This window comes from Bicyclus anynana, chromosome Z (assembly GCF_947172395.1).
Source record: "Bicyclus anynana chromosome Z, ilBicAnyn1.1, whole genome shotgun sequence".
NCBI lineage: Eukaryota > Metazoa > Arthropoda > Insecta > Lepidoptera > Nymphalidae > Bicyclus > Bicyclus anynana.
Window position 1 is genome coordinate 1,005,114 of NC_069110.1, and position 21,151 is coordinate 1,026,264.

Genomic DNA, 21,151 nt, shown 5'->3' on the forward strand with positions numbered 1-21,151 from the left:
AATGAAGGTAGACACGGCATGCACATTTCCGTAATATTAAAATAAATTGACGATTACATTAAATCTATTAATCTTTATAAATAGATTTAAGAGTCCGTACATGTACTATTTAATTCTATGTAAAACACCCGTGTAATAATTCTGATAACTATTTCATTTATGAATTTCTGAACGGAACGTTAGTAGACTTATTCAGATGCACATCGAAACCACAGGTTACTAATTTAAACCACAGATCACTAATTCAAAATAAGTAGAAGTACTAATTGGCAAAATTGTCAATGTCAACGTCACGAAACGAATCAGTATAAAGTGATCTGTGCGAATCTTAGACCATTAATAACTAATGGTCTAAGGCTTAGACAGAGAACTCCGTCTATAATACATCCATCCGGATTTGGCTTAGACCATTAATAATATTATTAATGGTCTAAGGTGCGAATCATAGATTTTCGGTACAAATACCTACCTAAAATTCTATGAAACGAATGGTTTCAGGTTTGTGGTAAGAAAAAGGATTTTTACAGGTACGAATTAATTATTTATTATAAATAATTTGTGATTCAAGCCTTGAACCACAAATATAGTAGGCAAAGAGGATTATTTTATCATTATTGGAGGCGAGTAGGATTTATCAGAGGAATTCCAGTCAGTAAAATGACAAGTGCTTCATTGTAACTGTCACTGCCAGTGCCAGCTGCCTTTCTCTCACAGACCACAAATGAAGCTTTCTCTTTAAAAGACAAGACATACATTAATGTACGTACCTACTAATTCTCATTATTAAGTGTAATAATGTATGTATTAATTAACTCCCAAGAGCTAAACTGATTTACTCTTTGTCTTTGCTATTGAAGAAATTCAATAATCTAAATGAAGATATTCCCAGCCTATACATATATTAATTTACTCTTTGTTCCCGGCTCTTTCGGCTCCAGGGTTCCCAACTTAGGGGTTTTCCCCCCAGATTTAGGGGGCAAATAAGTGAAACGGGATTTTTTTAGGGGTCTGAAATTTTTAGGGGTATTTTCAGGGATTTTTTGACTCTTTAATATTTTTAAATTGATGATAATTTTAATATTTCTTTCTTGGCTTAGCGACTTATAACTACATATAATACGTTATTCTACAACCACTCCGAGGTAATTGGAGGCAATTTTCATCGAATAAAAAAAATTGGTAAATTTATTCATTGTCAACATGTATGATTTCAAAAAATCTGAATCTTCAGATAAAGACGTAGTATTTTGTCTGTATTAAATATAGACTTTTGAAACATATGACAGCATATTATTTCTAAATTATTATGAATTTATATTTTTTAGGGGGACAACTCAATAATTAAGGCGATTTTAGGGGTTTTTGACACCAACTTTAGGGATAAATATTTTGGAGAGTTGGTAACACTGTTCGGCTCATGCTAAGATAAGACTCTAAAAGAACTGTAAGGATTTAATTCCCACATTATTTCCCATTTATTTGTTTCATAAAAAATGAATAGTCACAGTACTGTAAATCTTAAGAAGAAAGAAAGAAAGACCAACTATTCTGAGGACTGAGTAATAAAAAGTGTTAGGCAGGAGATCCTCTCTCTCCAAAGCCATTCTCAGCTGTACTAGGATCAATGTTTATTCTCCATTGGAAAAATTCTGGGATCAATGTCAATAATTTGCATGACAAATTGGCAAGATACATTTACCATTTACATCAACTGACTACCTGTATATATATGTATGCATGTACATATCTGCAAATAAAAAAAATATTGATTGATTGATTTACAGTATCTCTTTATAATTATTCTTTTGAGGTTTGTAGACGATAAAGTGTTATTTTATTTGGTAATATATCAGATTACATTGATTGATGAATGACCTGGCAATAAAAAATGAGAGTTGAATATCCAAAAAAACAAGAATAAGGACTTGTGGAGAGAAAAAACCTAAATCTCCTACTCATAATAAACAACATCTCCTATCCCATCCCCTGATGAAGGGACAGTTAGTCAAAAAGGATCATGAAAGCAAACAAAGAGAGAATTTAACACAGTGACTGGAAGAGATACTGGTGTTTTTAAAGAAAGTTTGAATGATGGGATAAAGACCAAAAGCATACTTTTTAATAAATGTGTAATACATGTGGGTGTTGACAAAACACAATAAACAAACTCGCGACCTGTCAACAGGCAAAGAGAAGGAGCATGTTAAATGTAAAGAAGTCAAGCAGAGAGAAAAACATGTCAAATAAAGCACATATAACATACAAAATAAGTAGGCTCAAATGGCAATAGGCAGGGCACATGATAAGAGAACAAGACAAATGAAGAGAATTTGTGAAAAAAGAAGAAGAGAAAGATGGGATGGCAATGTTAAACCACTAGCAGGCGTGTTGTGGGAACAGAGTGCCTGAAGAAAGTCAGGTGTGGTCTGGGTTGGAGGAGGTCTTTGCCGTCTGATAAATAGATTTGTAAAAATTAAGCAAGACAACTGCAATACCAAACTAAACACATAAATTTTCTCATTTAGGTTTGTAATAGTTTAGTATGTAAAATTAGTCTAAAAATCAGAATAAAAGGCTGTTATTATAATGTTATTTATTGTACAGTGGACTTTTAAATAAGCGGCTAAAAACTGTGTCTGTCACATAAATAAAAATAATAGCTTTCTTGCTATTGTTTGCTTGCGTAGCAGTTAAAGCTGAGCTGGACTGGGTTTGTTAGTATTTTATATAGATGGTCAATATAATATATACGAGTTGAGACGCTAGGAAATATTGAAGATTTCTGTGTGCTTTTGGTACTGAGTGTTGTATGATAATGATTATCATCTAACACTTGTTACAGAAGCGCCATAATGCTGCTGTCTACTGGTAGCTTTAAATAGAGACGAGACGAATATCTTAGCATTCCATGGATTCACCGTGCGGGTGCTGGGTCCATCGCATGGTAGAGAGAAGAACTCCGAGCAGAGTCCTGAACTTTGAAGAACTGAACTGAGTCGGAATGTTAGTCTCCCACGGCTCAGTAAGCTCTACAAGTACTGTTCGCTTAGTTTGTTTGGACAAAAGGAAAATGTCTGGTCTAGATCTCGAAATAGCCACATCCGCTGGAATTTTATAATGTTTCTCATACGTATCTATTAATAAAGTCCAATCAGGTGCAGAACCTAAGATTGGGTAAGGCTATACTAGATGATTTTGTTATTGAACCTGCTTTGACGAAGCTTTCCTTTTTGAGCTCTAGCTACTGAAAGGCTTATAGCTTCACGTATAATTTGAAGTACTCTATCATGACGACGTGAGTAACAAGTGCCTTGCTGTTCCTATTGCCTCACCACAAGTAGGTATAGCACTTTGTAGGTGCCTTTTAATTTTGATTTGACGTAAAGAAAAGGAGTTTGCTAATGATGTCAATGTGCCCGATGGGAGTGGGAATTTTCATTAGAATCAATTTGAAAAGCAAATTGATACAGTTAGGTTGATAATTAATTGATTTGGTGAGGATTAAGATTAATAACAGGTTACTGACCATTTAAAAAACACCATTGAATTTCCATCAATATAACTGTGGTGCATAAAGAGACAGTGATACTCTTTTACGCTTTAATGCAGTAGAAGGTCAATGATGGGCCCCTTCATTTGTTCCTCATCGACTTCATGAGACGATCTGCTACCCTGACGACATGCTTAATTAGCACCTGAGCGAGTTCGGCTGGGTAGAGCATCCCCGGCGGGAACAAGCACCGATCCACTGACCTACTCACGTCTCACATCTCACTAACACAGATTAATAGAATACCTACTTGCTCACAAACTACCCGAATAGTAGTGAAGAACAAGTATAAGTCCAAGTTGACCCGATTCATTTATGCATAAATAACTAACTTATGCCCGTGTCTCTAGTAAGACGTGGGTTTAAAATTTCTTTTTCGTTTGTACTAATATTTTGTCTTACATACTGTTATATATATATTGACAGGCTACTGTTAGTATACCTATTTCTTTAAACTTTTGACGAAGGGACTCGCGTGATTTTAATTGATATTGCTCGAATTGCTCTTTTTTGAAGTACAAATATAGATTGTATATCGGCAGCTTTGCCCCACAATAAAATACCGTGAGACATTATGCTGTGAAAGTACGCAAAATAAACGAGCCTAGCTGTATCAACATCAGTAAGCTGTCTTATTTTTCTCACGGCAAATGCCGCTGGGCTAAGTTTACCAGACAGTTTTTCTATATGAGCACCCCACTGAAGTTTCCAATCCAAGGTCACTCCCAGGAAAACTGTGGAACTCTCCATTTCCAGTGTTTCACTATCGATCATTATAGACTTATCTAATTTTATAACATTTGGCAATGAAAACTCAATACATTTATTTTTCTTGGCATTTAAAAGTAGATTATTTGCAGTGAACCAATGTGACACATGCGATATGGCACGGTATTTTCAAATAGGTATCTGCTATATACGAGTAGGTAGGTGTATAAAAAGTGTCGGGTCGTTTTTGTACTAGATAAAAATAAAGTACTAGATAAAATAAAGTAAGTTTGTTACTAGATAAAATAAAACATACGCTTCCCGGAAGCGCTAGATGACTAACGGCACAAAATATACAAACAACAACGTACAAATGTACAAGAAAAATGTACAAACGGGTTCAAAATAATTTTTTAAAAGTTAGTAGTTGATAAATATTTTGATGGCTTTATAAATGAATATACAAGAGACATGTTCAAGAATTTATTATAATAGACACATATTTCCCATTGAGCCGATATTGAACACAAACAACAAAATAACACTTAATAACACCAATATTTATTCGTAAACACTGACTGGCGGCGTGCAACGCGCATCGTCCGCCATTTTTATTATCTGTATTGTTATTAGTTCTTAGTTATTACATAAAACTGTCACAAAAATTAGTCTTTATGCAATGTAAATGTTTATTTAGATACGAACTAATATTTTATAAGGCAGAAGTCGGCGTGCGAGAGAACCCCGTGCGTGGACGCAGAGCTAGGCCACCAGAGCCAGGGGCGGCCGCGAACGCTGCTAGCGCCGGGGCCGCTTGCGCGGGGGCCGCTTGCACGGCGCCTCAAGTGCCGGCAGCGCCCGCGCGGTGGCTCTGGAGCCAGGGGCGCCCGCGCTGTGCCTCAGGAGCCGGGGGCACCCGCGCGGTGCCTCTGGAGCCGAAGGCGCTGGTGCGGCTCTTCTAAGGCCGGGGGCGCTCGCGCGACGCCGACTTCACTCGGCTCAGCGCCGGCGGTAGTGTTTGCCGGCCGCCAGCTGCACAATGCGCTCATTGATTTCCAGCAGCTCGGCCAGGAACTCTCTGTCCGCAACGACGGTGGCCAGGCGGCCGACCAGAGCCAGCAGTTCGCCGTCCCGCAGGCGCAGCTGTTCGCCGCACTGCGCCAAAGCTCCTGCTAGCTCGTCGGAGACCTGTAACGTCACGAGCGTTCACGGAGACCGAATTGGAACCGGGTTGAATTATTTAGGATTCCCTACATGCAAAGCGAGGATGAATTTTTTATCGCATCGCATCCCATGGTACGGGATATCGTTATCGGTATTTTTGTACATTACATAGGGGATTTAAGTACTAACTTAATCTTGCAGTATGTATGCATGCAGAGCTGCGTGTGTGAAGTCTACCAATCCGCATAGGGCCAGCATGGTAGACTATTAGCTGATATTAGCCTAACACCTCTCATTCTGAGTGGAGACTTGACAGTGAGCCAATTAAGGGTTGTCAATGACGATGAATGAAAACATTTACTGAGTTGAGTTCGTAGGGTCAACTACCCATGCACGTATTATATTGTTACTACTTTCTTAATGATAAATATACTTGGAGGCCATAGGATCAGCTTCCAACTTCTCACAAGATGTAAAAGTAAAAGTAATTGTAAAGATAACAATAAATTTACTAAATTATTAAACAATAAAGAAAGAAATAAGCTATGATTTTGATTTGTTGATGATAAACAGAGTCGCGTGCGTAGGTACTCACATTCTGCATTTCCTTGAGCTCCTCGAACTTGAACTTCTTCTTTTCCCTGCCTTGGTGTCCGTCGTAGAAAACGGTGAGCTGCATATCCCTCAGCTTGCAGACCAAGTTCACGCCGGCCTTCGCGTGGCCCTCGGAGTTCCGCGCCACCAAACTCCTGCGCAAGAAGAAAATAAAAGTTCACGAGCGTGAGCGCATCGTTCGTACGATTCACACAGAGAAGTCTATCGCTGAGCTTCGGTAAAATTCGCTATCGTATCGCCTTATGCTTTCGCCACCATACTGACTTCTTAATCCAAGCGAGGTTCCGCTTCTCCGTGACTTCGACGGCGCTGAGATACTCCTGCGCCACGTACACCAGCGCCAGCCGATCGTCGCTGCGGCCGGCACGCGTCTCCCGCACGTGCCACTCCACGTAGTTGAGGTTGTGGCGGCACAGCAGGTAGCGGTACTCCTTGCGGCAGTTCTGCTGATCCGAATGCGTGAACCAATCTGCAACGAAAAACGTGTACATGCTATGTACACAGAACATAGAAAACAGGGCCAATTCCATCAATCCGAAATTTAATAACGATGGTTTTTTTAGGGTACGTAGTATAAAAATATTATTATTATTATTATTATGTATACTGCATTGTGTGTCATCTACTATATAAAGATAAGTCAGGTTTTCCTTCCTGACTCCAGAACGCACGAACCGATTTCCACGGTTTTGCATTCGTTGGAAATGTCTCGGGCTCCGTGAGGTTTATAGCAAAGAAAATTCAGGAAAAAATTCAACGTAGGTAGGTAGGGTAGGGTAGGGGTAGGGTAGAAGTAGTTGAAAGTTTACATCGAGTTTCACGCGGACGAAGTCGCGGGCGTCCGCTAGTATTAAATAAAATAGCTAGTTAAGATGATCTCAAATTAGAAAACCCATTCATCAAAACTAATGTTAAGTTTTGTTAAACACCTACTATGCAGGGTGTCCCGTAATTAATGGATAATACGCAAATGGTAGATAGGTACACCACTTACTTAATTATTAGTGGAATCAATAGAGCATATTTCCTCGACCTCCTCAGAAACAGCTCCGATTTTGATGATTTTCTTTTGTTTTTTCTGTTTTTGTTGTTTCTGTTGTTTGTTTTTTAATATTATTTGGAATTAGAAACCTTTTGGAGTGGGGACGGAATCTATACTAATATTATAAAGCTGAAGAGTTTGTTTGTTTGATTGAACGCGCTAATCTCAGAAATTACTGGTCCGATTTGAAAAATACTTTCAGTGCTAGATATCCTATTTATCGAGGAAGGCTAAAGGCTATATTCTATTTTCCAAAAATTAGGGATCCTTCCTGAAACTCAAATAATGTAACCCAACATGAAGAAAAGTTTTGTTTACATGGCGTACGCTGCAAAAACTATTGATGTTAGAATAATGTACTACAACTTTGCAGAACACGTCATTTTCTACAAAAAATGTCGCGACAGCATATATCTATCTTCTATATTTTAACAGATATAGTACCTTTTGTACTTTAATAAATTATTTCAATCTTAGACTAAGGTTTACGTCATTATTTACACAACTAAACTTAAATTCTTATCAAAATGAATTACTTAATAATCAAGACGATATTATAGAAATAAGATTTGCCTTTTGTAGTATGTTAATTAGACATATATAGTTTCGGAGATAAAACAAAATTTCTAAAAGACGCAAAAATGCCGCTAAAAGACGCCCCTCGGTTTCACCCACATAGTTCCTGTTCCCGAAAGAACACGGAGTAAATAATTGCCTATGACACTCGCAAATAATGTAGCTTTCTTTCGGTGATAGAATTTTCAAAATCGGTTCTGTAGATCCAGAGTTTACCCCCCACAACCACACAAAATTTACCTCTTACAATCTAAATATAGAAGTCAAAGGTTGACTGACATAGTGATCTATAAACGCACAGCCCAAACCACTAAACAGATCAGACTGAAATTTGGCATGCAGGTAAATTTTATGACGTAGGCATCAGCTTAGAAAGGATTATGATCAATTCTACCCCCATAGGGGATCAAAGTTTGTCAATTTTGCGGCGATTTGGCTAAAATGTGGAATGAAATTGATTTTACTCTGGATTAACAACAACAACATTTGTGAAAAACTTAATTCCACGCGGACGAATTCGCGCGCGTCCGCTAATTACATAATATATACTATTATATTGCATAATAAACAATATATATGATATTTATATAACAAATTATTAAAAAAACAAAACGCAACCGACTTTAAAGACACAAACTTGTGCAGGACAAAAATAAACAATAAGCAGAAGAAAAAGTTACAATATTTTCTATCTACTGATTACTTTGAAGTCGGTACTAATAGTACAATTAATGGGTAGACAATCGTACACTCTTTTTCTACCATTAGGATTGGAATTGTTTTTCCAAATTTATATGGGACCTACTTCGAAATATACCCTTTACAACCAATAAATAATTATCGAAATCGGTCTACTTCGTAACAAGTTGCGCTTAGTTTTACAATACAATTAATGAGAAAACAGTCAGTCCACTGTTTTCCTACCCTTAGGGTTGAAATTGATTTTTAAAATTTATATGGGACCATTATTTATTTATTTATAAGAATACAGTAATTTACAAAAATTAAATAATGCAACCTTAAATATATTACATTACATTATTTAAAACTTATCATATAAACACATTTTTTAGGCTGGCACGCCTTTAAAAATATTTAAGCGTATACAATGTATACAAACTAAATAGTTATATAACTAATTAATAAGAATAACTGTTTATTCTAACACAAGCACAGAATTCATAATAGTACAGGTACACAAGTAATAATGACATGAATGTATACTTCGTGAAACAAATAATCACTTATTGCCGGTAGGTCGCCGTATGCTGGTAAAAGTATAGGTAGGTGCTGAATTTTCAATACCAGAACATTCCAACGTTTTTCTTCAAAATGTATTAATAACTGCCTATTTGCCTAAATTTACTATTGCAGTTACTTGTATTGATTTGGTATAACAAAAAACTTTTGGTTCTCAATTCGAGTCTATGATTTTTTTTGTATGTGTGTTACCTCATTACTCGAAGACGGCTGGACCGATTGTAATTATTTTTTTGTTTGAATAGAATGGGACCACCTCAGAAATATACCCTTTATTCCTCAGGTGGTCCCATTGTAATCATGTCAGGATCTGATGATGGGATCCTGGAGAAATCGAGAGGAACTTTCAAAAATCGTAACGGCCACTATAGCGTTTTATATTTTTAACCGATTTCCAAAGAGGAGGAGGTTCGCCTGTATGTAATTTTTTTTTTATGTATGTCCAACTAAAAATTCTTTTTTGTTTAGAAGAATTTACTTCCAGGGTGGTCCCATTTTTTCATGTCAGGATCTGATGATGGCATCCTGGAGAAATCGAGGGGAACTTTCGAAAATCGTAGAGACGGATAGTGCGTTTGTTAGTGTTCCCTTATGGTATTTTAAACCATTACAATTTTATGAAGGTCTGGAGTTTGGTTGATGATGGACACAGACGATGAAACTCGTCAACGATTTACAGCAGTTAACTTTTATTTGGGCTTGATTAATTTGTATTGATGAGAACTTTCCACCTAGATGAGTTGTGACTGTACTAGGAGTCTGGTGATGAAGACGACGGACAGTTAAAAGAACTCATCGACGGTTCACAGTAGCTTTCTTGCGTTTGTACTTCATAATTTTATATTGATGAGAACTTTCCACCCATATGGATGAAGACGGAGGACACTTAAGAAGACTCCTCATTGGTTATGATACCTTTCACGTTTTTTGTGGATATTCATATTACGTCTGGATAAAGGGGGAGTGAAATTTAGTATATGAGTTAAGATAGTATTTTCAATTTTAATTTAAAAAATTCAACCGACTTCTAATTCAAAAATTAAAGTAAACTAAAAAGCAAAAAAAAGCACTACCTATGTGCTACTTTCTGATCAGTTTAAAGGAGGTTAAATTACAAAAATTCTGTGGTTCTTTCAGAAACTGCTTTAATTAAAACACGACACTGAATTGACACCGCCTTCAAACTAATCAGAAGGTAGCTCATAGGTAAGATGCTTTTTAGTTTAGTTTAATTTTTGAAATGGAAGTCGGTTGAAATTTTCACCTACTGAGTGTGAATTGAGTTTTACAATTTTTTTTTCCCATAAACATTTTAAAGCACTACAACATAATGAATATATGTTGGCAAAAATTTATTCAACAAAATGGCACATACATACATTAGTCAAACGTAAATAAACTTTATAAAAAATAACTTTTGAATTTAAATATAAAATGCGAATAAACTTTTGTCCCAAACTAATATTAGTAATCTTATCCCTAAATGCCAGTCATCTTCGACAAAAAACCATTTCCATTAAAAAAATGTGGGTACGGAACCCTAAAAATACCAATCGAAATTAAATAGTTTCTATCAATCAAAAAAAAGGCAATCCTACGCCGTTTTTTTTGATTTGTCACTAGGCTACCTTGAACCCTACCAGTGGCGGACTTAGAAATTTGCCGCCAGTAAGCCTTTAAATTTTTTGCCGACTACTACCTACCTAATTACCTAATTCGCAATCATATTTATTACTCGTCATTACATTTTATTCTGTCAATACAATTAAAACTTTATGATTTGTGTTCTTTCGACTCATTACATCAGATTTTCGTTAATTTTCCTAAATTTACGTTAATTTTTCAAGAATCGTTTTCTCTATGTAGTTTTACTCGTAATGACGTCTTACCAGTGTGCGGGTAGGTGCAGTCCTCCATGACGGTAACGACGCGCGCGATGTGGTAGCCCAGGTCGGACAGAAGCACGCCGGGCCGACCCGCCACGCGCAGGTGACACGCCACCATCACATGGTCCTTTTCTGTGTCGAGCAGGAAGCCCTGGGGCCCGGCGCCCGCCCGGGCGTACTCCTCGGCATCCTGCACACTCTCGTCACACGACACCAACATGGCCGACGCTGCGATGCCAGGGAAGTCCGTATCGAGGCCTCTGAGCAATTTCAACACTTCCATGCCTAAGCCAACGCACGTATGCCGGCGCGATCGTATCGGCGGGTGATACTTTCGGAAAAATTCCTTTAGTCCGTTGTCCCGAGAAGCCACGAAAGCTTTGTGCATGGTGATGAAATTGCCTACAGAATTGTAGTGCTCTTCGACCACGAGCACACGCAGCAGCTCCTCGGCCGCGACGACTAGCTGTTCGTAGCGCCCGAGCGACAGGCACAGCGGCGGGCGCGCGCTGCCCCAGCTCGGACGCGGCAACAGGTGGTCGTCCGGCCACAGGTCGGCGGGTGGCTCGGACTCGGTGGTGAGTCACCGAATCGCCCCGGCAGGCGCGTCGCGGCGCCCGCCGGCCTCGGGCGGGCCGGCGCTCGCAGCCGCCCGGGGCTGGAGCTCGGCCTCGACATCGGGGGGCACTGGGTTTTTTTCTTTGTTGATGTTAGTATCTGAAAACAAAATGAAATAAAAGCGTCTTTCTCTCGAGTTGGGAGCCGTGGAGAGGCGACTCTATGAAACGTACCCATTTTTGTAGGTCGATGAGACCGTTAACCGACGTAGTCCGTCCTCGAGCGAAGCGGTCGCTTACTGGAGGTGGCGGCCGGCCCGGACGACCTGTGGCGCCCGCCGCGCATCCCCGCGCACCGCCGCGCACCGCCCGCGCGCCGCGCCGCCAGCTTCATCGATCCGCCGGCACCGCCCGCCCTGTCGCTGGGCGCCATTAGACCGACGTAGCCTCGAGAGTGGAGCGATAACTTCGACGCCTACTAGCGGACGCCCACGATTTCGTCCAAATATAGATTATAGATTATATTCAATGATAAAAATTTTAATAAAAAAAATTCAACCGACTTCCAACTCAAAAATTAACCTAAACTAAAAAGCATCTAACCTATGTGGTACCTTCTGATCAATTTGAAGGCGGTGCCAAGCCAGTGATGTTTTAATTTAAGCCGTTTAAATTACAAAATTTCAGTGGTTCTTTCAGAAACGGCTTTAATTAAAACATGACACTGGATTGGCACCGCCTTCAAACTGATCAGAAGGTAGCACATAGGTAAGATGTTATTTTTTGCTTTTTAGTTTAGGTTAATTTTTGAGTTGGAAGTCGGTTGAATTTTTTTTATTAAAATTTTTATTTTTTAATTTTTAGTGTTAACACACCTACTGAGTGTGAATAAAAATTAATAAGCAATTAGTTGAAATGTTTCTTATGATAAGTATCTAAGTCCTAGAATCCCAATTTTAAAAATACTACCTTAACTCATATATAAAATTTCACTCCCCCTTTATCCACTCGTAATATGAATATTCAGAAAAACGTGAAAGGTGACTGTCCTCCGTCTTCATCACCAGACCCCCTATGCAGTCACAATCCATATGGTTGAAAAGTTCTCATCAATATAAAATTTATCAAGTCCAAACACAAGGTAGCTACTGTGAACCGTCGAGGAGTTCCCTTAACTATCCTTCGTCTTTATCACCAGACCCCTAATACAGTCACAACCCATCTAGGTGGAAAGTTCTCATCAATACAAATTTATCAAGTCCAAACACAAGGTAGCTACTGTGAACCGTTGAGGAGTTCTCTTCACTGTCCTTCGTCTTCATCATCAGACCCTTAATAAAGTCACAACCCATCTAGGTGGAAAGTTCTCATCAATACAAATAAATCAAGCCCAAACAAAAGGTACCTGCTGTAAATCGTTAGCGAGTTCCATCGTCTGTGTTTCGGCTCCATCATCAGACCAACTCCAGACCTTCATAAAATTGTAGTAGTTTAAAATACCTTATGGAAACACTATCAAACGCACTAGCCGTCTTTACGATTTTCGAAAGTTCCTCTCGATTTCTCCAGGATGCCATCATCAGATCCTGACATGAAAAAAATGGAACCACCCTGGAATCAAACCCTTCAAACCAAAAAAAGAATTTTCAAAATCGGTCCACAAACGACGGATTTATCGCTGGACATACATAAAAAAAAAAAAAAACATACATACAGCCGAACGTAGAACCTCCCCCTTTTTGGAAGTCGGTTAAAATAGATTATTCTTATACTATTCTGTCCTGTCTGGTTCCATCCCATTAGATCCCATTAGATTTGGTCCCATCAGGTCAAAATCTAATGATTTCACAGTTGACTTAAGCTTCAGCTAAATCCAAGTGCGTTTCTTTAATGAGACTTTCAATGTAGATAACTTTATTGTTTTCACCTCTCTAGCTCAAAAATTTTTATTTATTTATTTATTTATTTGAATTTTTTTTATTTATTTATTTGATTTATTTATTTATTATAAATGGCGCGTTTGATGCATAAAAAACAATGAGCAAAAGTTTATTCACTACTTAAGACAAAAATATTTACATTCTTTTGGTTTTTAACCGACTTTAAAAAGGAGGAGGTTCTCAATTCGGTCAGTATTTTTTTTTATGTATGTACACTGATTACTCAAAGACGCCTAGACCGATTTCAAAAATTCTTTTTTTGTTTAAATCGGTATAGTCCCCATTTGGTCCCATTGCCATCATGTCAAGATCTGATGATGGAATCCTGGAGAAATTGAGGGGAACTTTCGAAAATTATATGGGTGTCTAGTGTGTTCGTAAACTTTTCCATTTAGTACTTTTAAGCACTACAATTTCATGAAGGTTTAAAATCGATCTGATGATGGAGCCATAAAACAGACGAGGGAACTCCTCGGCGATTTACAGCAGTTACCTTGTGTTTGGGCTTGATTAATTTGTATTAATGAGAACTTTCTACCTAGATGAGTTGTGTCTGTTATTAGGGGTCTGATGATGAAGACCAAGGTCAATTAAGGGAATCTCTTAACGGTTTACGGTAGCAACCTTGTGCTTGGGCTTGATTAATTTGTATTGCTGAGAATTTTGTACCAAGATGGGTTGTGACTGTCATTAGGGGTCTAATGTATTCGTTTGAGATGAAATTTTACACTAAAAAATGGAAAAATAATAAAAATTTCATTAAAAAGAATACAACCGACTTCAAAACCTAAAACGTACCCAGTAAACTAAAAAGCGAAAAATAACATCATAATATGTTCTACCTGCTGATCAGTATGAAGGCGGTGCTTAGCCGGGGTTGTCTTAATTTAAGCCATTTCTGACAGGACCACATGAAACAACACTGTCTGCAAAATCTAAATCTATAAGATATTCTCACATGGCTTGAATTAATACATCACCGGCTTAGCACCGCCTTCATACTGATCAGCAGGTAGAACATATTATGATGTTATTTTTCGCTTTTTAGTTTACTGGGAACGTTTTTAGGGTTTGAAGTCGGTTGTATTTTTTTTATTAAAATTTTTATAGCTTTTATTAACCACACTAGTGCCACCATGTAGGTACGAAGGAAGGTTATCTGGTAAATTAAAATTTATTAGAAAAAGGAAATATTCAAAACAAATTATACCTTCTTATAATATGTAGTAAACTTACCGCACTTATATCATAATCTATACTTATAATAAATCTGTAGAGAGCTCAATTCTGCACATGAAATATATTTTCTAAATAACTATCAGGCGGTGATTAGTGATCGATACTGATGCCAAAAATGCAATCAGTAAAATTTTTGTCTGTCTGTCTGTCTGTATGTTCGTTATAGAAACAAAAACTTCTGGACGGATTTTAACATAACTTGGTACAATTATTCTTCATACTCCTGGGCAGGTTATAGTATATTTTCATCACGCTATGATCAATAGGAGCAGAGCAGTGAAGGGAAATGTTGGGAAACGGAAGAAATTACTCCATTTCTAAGCTTCCGTCGCGTGTGCAGCCTTAATGGGTAGGGTAGGGGTAGGGTAGGGGTAGGGTAGGGTAGGGTAGGGTAGGGTAGGGTAGGGTAGGGTAGGGTAGGGTAGGTTTGGGTAGGGTAGGGTAGGAGTAGGGTAGGTTAGGGGTAGTTAAAAGTTTACATCTACTTACAAGTGTCACACGAGAGCAAAGTATTTTGCTACTTGCGCCTTCTCTCAAGATTGTAAATTGAACAAACATTATATTTTATTAATGCCTGGATCTTGCCACGTTTAATCAATGTATGTAAATTATTTGTAAAAAAAATTAATTTATTTACGTTTTGCACATCAACATTTTTTTTTATTCTTTACAAGTAAGCCCTTGAATACAAACTCACCTGATGGTAGGTGATGGTGCAGTCTAAGATGGAAGCGGGCTAACTTGTTAGAAGGAGGATGAAAATCCACACCCCGTTCGGTTTCTACACGACATCGTGCCGGAACGCTAAATCGCTTGGCGGTACGTCTTTGCCGGTAGGGAGGTAACTAGCCACGGCCGAAGCCTCCCACAAGCCAGACCTGGATCAATTAAGAAAATCTTAATCTGAGAGACCGGAGATCGAACCCAGGACCTCCGTTTTGTAAATCCACCGCGCATACCACTGCGCCACGGAGGCTGTCAAATCTGTATTTGATGTCACATCGCATCACATATTTGACGTCACATCTGTATTTGATGGGCACAATGGAACTGGTGCGTCGCGCGCTCCGCTGGGTGGCCCGCTCCCGCGTGCGGCGCCACTCAATCCGCTGCCCAACCACGGCGTCTAAACAAACACGATACCTATACGTCGCCATCCCTAGATATCTTTACTCTGCCCATGTGCTGTGTGGTGTGCGTGTGCCACACAGATATCGTGTGCTAGATAGAGTTACAGATTTATTTCATTATAAATAGGTAATTATATTTTACATTTATAATGATTAGGTAGGTACTACAACATCGTAGTTAAATTTATTATGAAACACGGCTAAAAATCACGTGATATTGGAGTATGCCCGACTAGTTTCGTACCCATACGGGGCCCTTAGTCATGAGCTGGTTCTTGCAACGCGGCACGATCTAAACTTATCAGTTCACACACGATCAGGATCGTGCCGCGTTGCAAGAACCAGCTCATGTCTAAGGGCCCCGTATTGGTTCGAAACTAGTCGGGCATACTCCGACCTAATATCATGTGAGTTTTAGCCGTGGAGACCCTTGGGCCATGAACTCGCAGTGCCAAAACATTTTACCGAATAATTTCACCGCGGCTAATAGCCTCGACTGGTGACAGAAGGGCTGGCTCATTTTTTGCGCAAAGGATCAGCCTGGCTGTCCAGCGCGGAAATGCAGAAAGTATTCTTGCCACCATTCCACTTGGGCATGAGTTGTATAGTTATTAGGATAAGTTAGCTTAAGTCCCATATTGTATTGTTTTAGCCGTGTTTCATAATCGATTAATATGTATAACACTCACGATAGTTTAAATTCTAAAAAAAATTAGTTAAATGTATTTAACCCATTTGAGGTCACTGTACGCAACTGAGTACAGACATATCCATAGGTGTAGGTTGTAGAACTCGGAAAGTTAAGTAGGTTAATCATATAATTTTACTTTATTATAAAACTGTTTAGATATTTTGTTAAACATTATGCGGGTAGTCTGTCATTTTTTGGTAAAAAATGTCAGTTGAAGTTGCATCACGGAAACAAACATACATACATACATACAAACATAAAAATCAAATAGGTACAATAGGCCACACCTACGTCATTGTGTCCCACAGCTGTGTGTTAGAGATTTGTTTATATTAACCGGCTTCCGAAATGGTGGAGGATCTATGTTCGACTGTATGTCTGTTTTATGTACCTACCTATATTCATCGATTGTAGACCGATTTTGAAAATTATTTTGTTTGAAAGGGTGAAAGTACTTCTAGGGCGGTCCTACTGACATCATGTCAATTCCCCAGTATCCTATCCTCAGATTCTGACATGATGCCAATGGGACCATCCTGAAAGTACTTTCACCCTTTCAAACAAAATGAGAATCTTATTTTAATCACTTCATCATCATTATCATCATCAACCCATATTCGGCTCACTGCTGAGCTCGAGTCTCCTCTCAGAATGGGAGGGGCTAGGCCAATTGTCCACCACACTGGCCCAATGCGGATTGGCAGACTTCACATACGCAGACAATTTTCTGTCTATACCATATTGTATAATATATTTAACGGTGAAACATCGTGAGGAAAGGTTTCCTCACGATGTTTTCCTTCACTTTTTGAGAGTCCTGATATTTAATTTCTTAAAATGCACATAACTGAAAAGTTTGAGGTGCATGGCCTAGATTGCCTAGATTTGAACCTACACCACTGGGCTATCACGGCTACAATAACAGTATCACGGTTTAATTAGGTACTTACGGAAAGCATACTTTGGTGAAGATGATGATGAGGATGTTAACCCTACAGTGGTCGCGCACGGTAACGGTCCGAGAAGTTTAAAAGATACTTTTTATAGCGAAACTAAAATCAGAAGATGGTGAAATAGGGGTTGAAAGTTTGTATCCAAAGTCCTCCATTTTTGGAGTTACATCTATACTCTATACTAATATTATAAAGAGGTAAAGTTTGTAAGTTTGTCACATTTTTTAAATGGGGTAATCTTCGGAACTACTGGTCTGATTTTAAAAATTCTTTCACCAGTAGTATGCTACATTATCGGGGAGTGCTATAGGCTATATTTTATATTGGGTATCATATATATTAGCCGAGTTATCACAGTTTTTGTCATACAGGTCGGACTGAAAATCCTCTTAAACATATTTATTCGCAAGCGCTGCCTTAACTATTGTGTAAAATTGAAATTAATGTATGGAGACTTTATGTATCTTCAAAAGTTCTACAAAAAAGTACGCGACATCATATATCTATCTTCTATATATTAGCAGATATAGTACCTTTTGTGTTTTAAAAATTATTAATTTTATATACTTAGGTTTACGTCATTATTTATACAACTAAACTTTAATCCTTAGGAGATAAGATTTGCCCTTTACAGTATGTTAATTACTTAAATAGTTTCGGAGATAATACAAAATTTCTAAAAGACGCAGAAATTCCGCTATATGACGCCCGGCGCTTTCATTTACGTAGTTCGCGTTCCCGTGTGAATATGGGGATCAAACATAGCCTATGACACTCACAAATAACGTAGCTTTTTATTGGTAAAACAATTTTCCAAATCGGTCCAGTAGATGCAGAGATTACCTCCAACAACCACACGAACTTTACCTCTTTGTATTATTAGCATAGAAGTCTCTATTTCTCTTGGTCATACCACCACTCTCGAAGGACTGGACCGATTTTGCTAAGGGTAGCAGTAAGATAGAGAAGTTACAGGGTAGGGTACGGGTAGGGAAGCGTAGGGGTAGTGTAGGGGTAGGGTAGGTTTAGGGCCGGGTTTAGGGTAGTGGTAGGGTAGGGGAAGAGGTAGGGTAGTGGTAGGGTAGAGGTACGGGTAGGATAGGGAAGTGGTAGGGTAGAGGTACGGGTAGGATAGGGAAGTGGTAGGGTAGGGGTAGGGATAGGCGTGAGATAGGGTTACGGGTAGGATAGGGGTAGGAAAGGGATAGGGTACGGGGAGGGTAGGGGTAGGGTGGGGTGGGGGTAGGGGTAGGGTAGGATAGGGTAGGGGTAGTAGTAATGTTGACATCGAAATTTACGCGGACGAAGTCGCGGGCGTCCGCTAGTAATTTTATATAATTATATGCAACCAGTGGTCAGGGTTCCATCGTGACCAACCTTCTCGCAATACGCGCCGCAATATCCAGCTGTTAAGCGAATACTACTTAAGCGTTTCGCTAAGACCATTGAATGAAAGGGCTCTCGAAACAATAATAGTTGTCTCAACATTCCACAATCTGGCTGTAATCTCGTGAGGTCCAAGTATTTTGATAGGTACTTTTTCTTTTTCAGCTTTGACCAGATTACCTTCATGTGAAACAGTAATATGACACTTACTTATTAAATTTCTACTGCAGATTTTATTTTATGTTTAATAAGCCATTATAAGTCAAATTTGAGAATAAGGTATAGATAAATAATAATTATATTAATTTTCCAAGCAAGAGTTAATTTTCTTGCTGACTCTTAGCAAGCACTAGAAAACAGGTTCTACTGTTTTTTTTATTTACCATATAAGTTAAAATTTAATGTGATGAACTGTACACTTATAAACTTTTCACTACTCTTGCTCAAAAACACTGTCATATTACCACTCCACAGCGGGGCTATACAAGCATTTTAGCCTCTAGGGGCTAATGTAATTTTGTTTTTTTAATTCTTGTTTGTTACGAGTACTAGCCAAGCACTAGCCTACTATAAAACGGAGGATGTTTTATTCGAAAATAGAATCATTATAGGTAAGTCCTGATTGTTTTGAAAAATAAATAAAAAACTTTAAATTAGAATGAAATGCAGCGTTCTTGTGTGTGGAATGCGTTAATTTTTTTATTTAATTTTTGTTTGAGTTGCGAATAGAGCGAGATTTAAAGACATGTAACATCCTGTACGGTGTAATACCTTTGCCTTTTTCTCGTGAAAGAAAAATAAAATTAAAAAGCAAGAATTTTAAAAACAATATTGCCGTGAATAATCCATACTTTACAAAGTCGAGACGCATTTACTTAAATACCTACCTAGGTAAAGTGGAGAACACAACAACGAACGGATTCACTTACGAAAGGAGTTTTTTAAACTATTATCTCCCACGTTTACCTCAAATAGTCATTATTCATCTTCACAGGAGTCGGAAATTATGTTGCAAGCATCTCCCTTAATATCCAAAATTGTAGACTTTGTACATTTAATTTTCAATTAATATAAATCATTGAATATTGTACTAAACTATTTTATTTTCTCGCAATCGTAGTGAAAAGCAGAGTGTAACACGTGGGGCTAAACCCATTATAAACTCGGTTTCTATTTAGGCCGGTTTATAAAAATACCTCGTATATAATGGGTCTTTTTAGCCCCTTGTATAACAATCTACTATTTAACATTATAAACTTTTACCACAAAAAAGGGACAAATTAAACAGCGTCATGTACTAGCAACATTACGCGGGTGGAAAGTGCGACGAGTGCGGGATGTTGCTAAAATTTTTGGACACACTGCGCGCTATATAATGACTTCTAAACGTGGCTTCTGGTGTTTTTAATTTTTTTCACTCAGATCACGGATTACACCCTCCCGAATGGCCCTCTAAGCCGAGGTCCGTTTTCTTGGGAGTTAATATCGAAAAAAAAAGTATTCATACATATTGTTCATTACAATATTTATTGGAAAAAGATAATTTATTCCGACTTTAAAATCACAAAAATAAACTAAAAAGCGAAAAATAACATAGTATGCTACCTTCTGATCACTTTAAAAGCGGTGCAAACTCAGTGATGCATTAAATAAAAGCAATTAAGTCATAAACTTTTAGGATATAAAGACAGTTCCTTCCTGTGGTTCTTTCAGAAACGGCTTTAATTAATACGTCATTGGCTTGGCCCGCCTTCAAAGTGATCAGAAAGTAGCATATACGTTGTTATTTTTCGCTTTTTAGTTTATTTTTGTGATTTTAAAGTCAGTTCATTTTTTTGTTAAAAAGATTTTATCATAAATGTTTTATATTTAGGAATTATGATGTTGTAGTTATTTAATAATTTCTTGTTCAGCGGCCTCTTTTAAACTTCACACAATCCTCACTGTGTCTTCTTATTATGTGGAAAGATGATTACGGTTTTTATTTTTTAAGGTTATTTTCATAAAATTAAGCTTCACAGAGGAGATATGTTGAAGAAAATATGGTTAAAAGAAATTGTGCACAGTCTTGTAACGATTTTTACTTGTTAAGTGCGTTTCTCCAAAATTCTATGTACCTACTCCTGTTTTTCACGGTGCTCAATGAAATTAGCTTTTAACTGTGTGTCGTGTTTAAAGTTCAATGATTTCGTTCATTAACTGTGTTTTATAAAATCCATAGAGCCGTGATAGCCCAGTGGATATGACCTCTGCCTCCGATTCCGGAGGGTGTGGGTTCGAATCCGGTCCGGGGCATGCACCTCCAACTTTTCAGTTGTGTGCATTTTAAGAAATTAAATATCATGTGTCTCAATCGGTGAAGGAAAACATCGTGAGGAAACCTGCATACCAGATAATTATCTTAATTCTCTGCGTGTGTGAAGTCTGCCAATCCGCATTGGGCCAACGTGGTGG

At 38.2% G+C, this 21,151-nt stretch overlaps 1 protein-coding gene and 1 long non-coding RNA gene across 2 annotated transcripts; one reads left to right on the forward strand and one right to left on the reverse strand.

Annotated features, from left to right (window-relative positions):
* Positions 1–766: 766 nt before the first annotated feature.
* Positions 767–3,183, forward strand: LOC128199755 (uncharacterized). The gene is made up of 2 exons (XR_008252328.1): positions 767–2,525; positions 2,843–3,183. It is a non-coding gene; the product is annotated as an uncharacterized LOC128199755 (long non-coding RNA).
* Positions 3,184–5,119: 1,936 nt separating this feature from the next.
* Positions 5,120–11,606, reverse strand: LOC112050436 (uncharacterized). The gene is made up of 4 exons (XM_052890885.1): positions 10,805–11,606; positions 6,302–6,506; positions 6,018–6,171; positions 5,120–5,446 (listed from the first exon to the last, which is right to left on the reverse strand). Exons 1-4 carry the CDS (start codon positions 11,187–11,189, stop codon positions 5,258–5,260), a joined length of 933 nt encoding a protein of 310 aa, XP_052746845.1. The 5' UTR covers positions 11,190–11,606; the 3' UTR covers positions 5,120–5,257.
* Positions 11,607–21,151: the final 9,545 nt, after the last annotated feature.

Bases quoted from the DNA above. Each gene is read 5' to 3' on its own strand.
- LOC112050436 (XM_052890885.1), bottom strand. From the start codon at position 11,189: ATGCACAAAGCTTTCGTGGCTTCTCGGGACAACGGACTAAAGGAATTT. The intron at 6,507-10,804 runs GTAAGACGTCAT...TTTTCGTTGCAG, and splicing joins CTGCACCTACCCGCACACTG to ATTGGTTCACGCATTCGGAT. The intron at 6,172-6,301 runs GTCAGTATGGTG...CTTCTTGCGCAG, and splicing joins AACCTCGCTTGGATTAAGAA to GAGTTTGGTGGCGCGGAACT.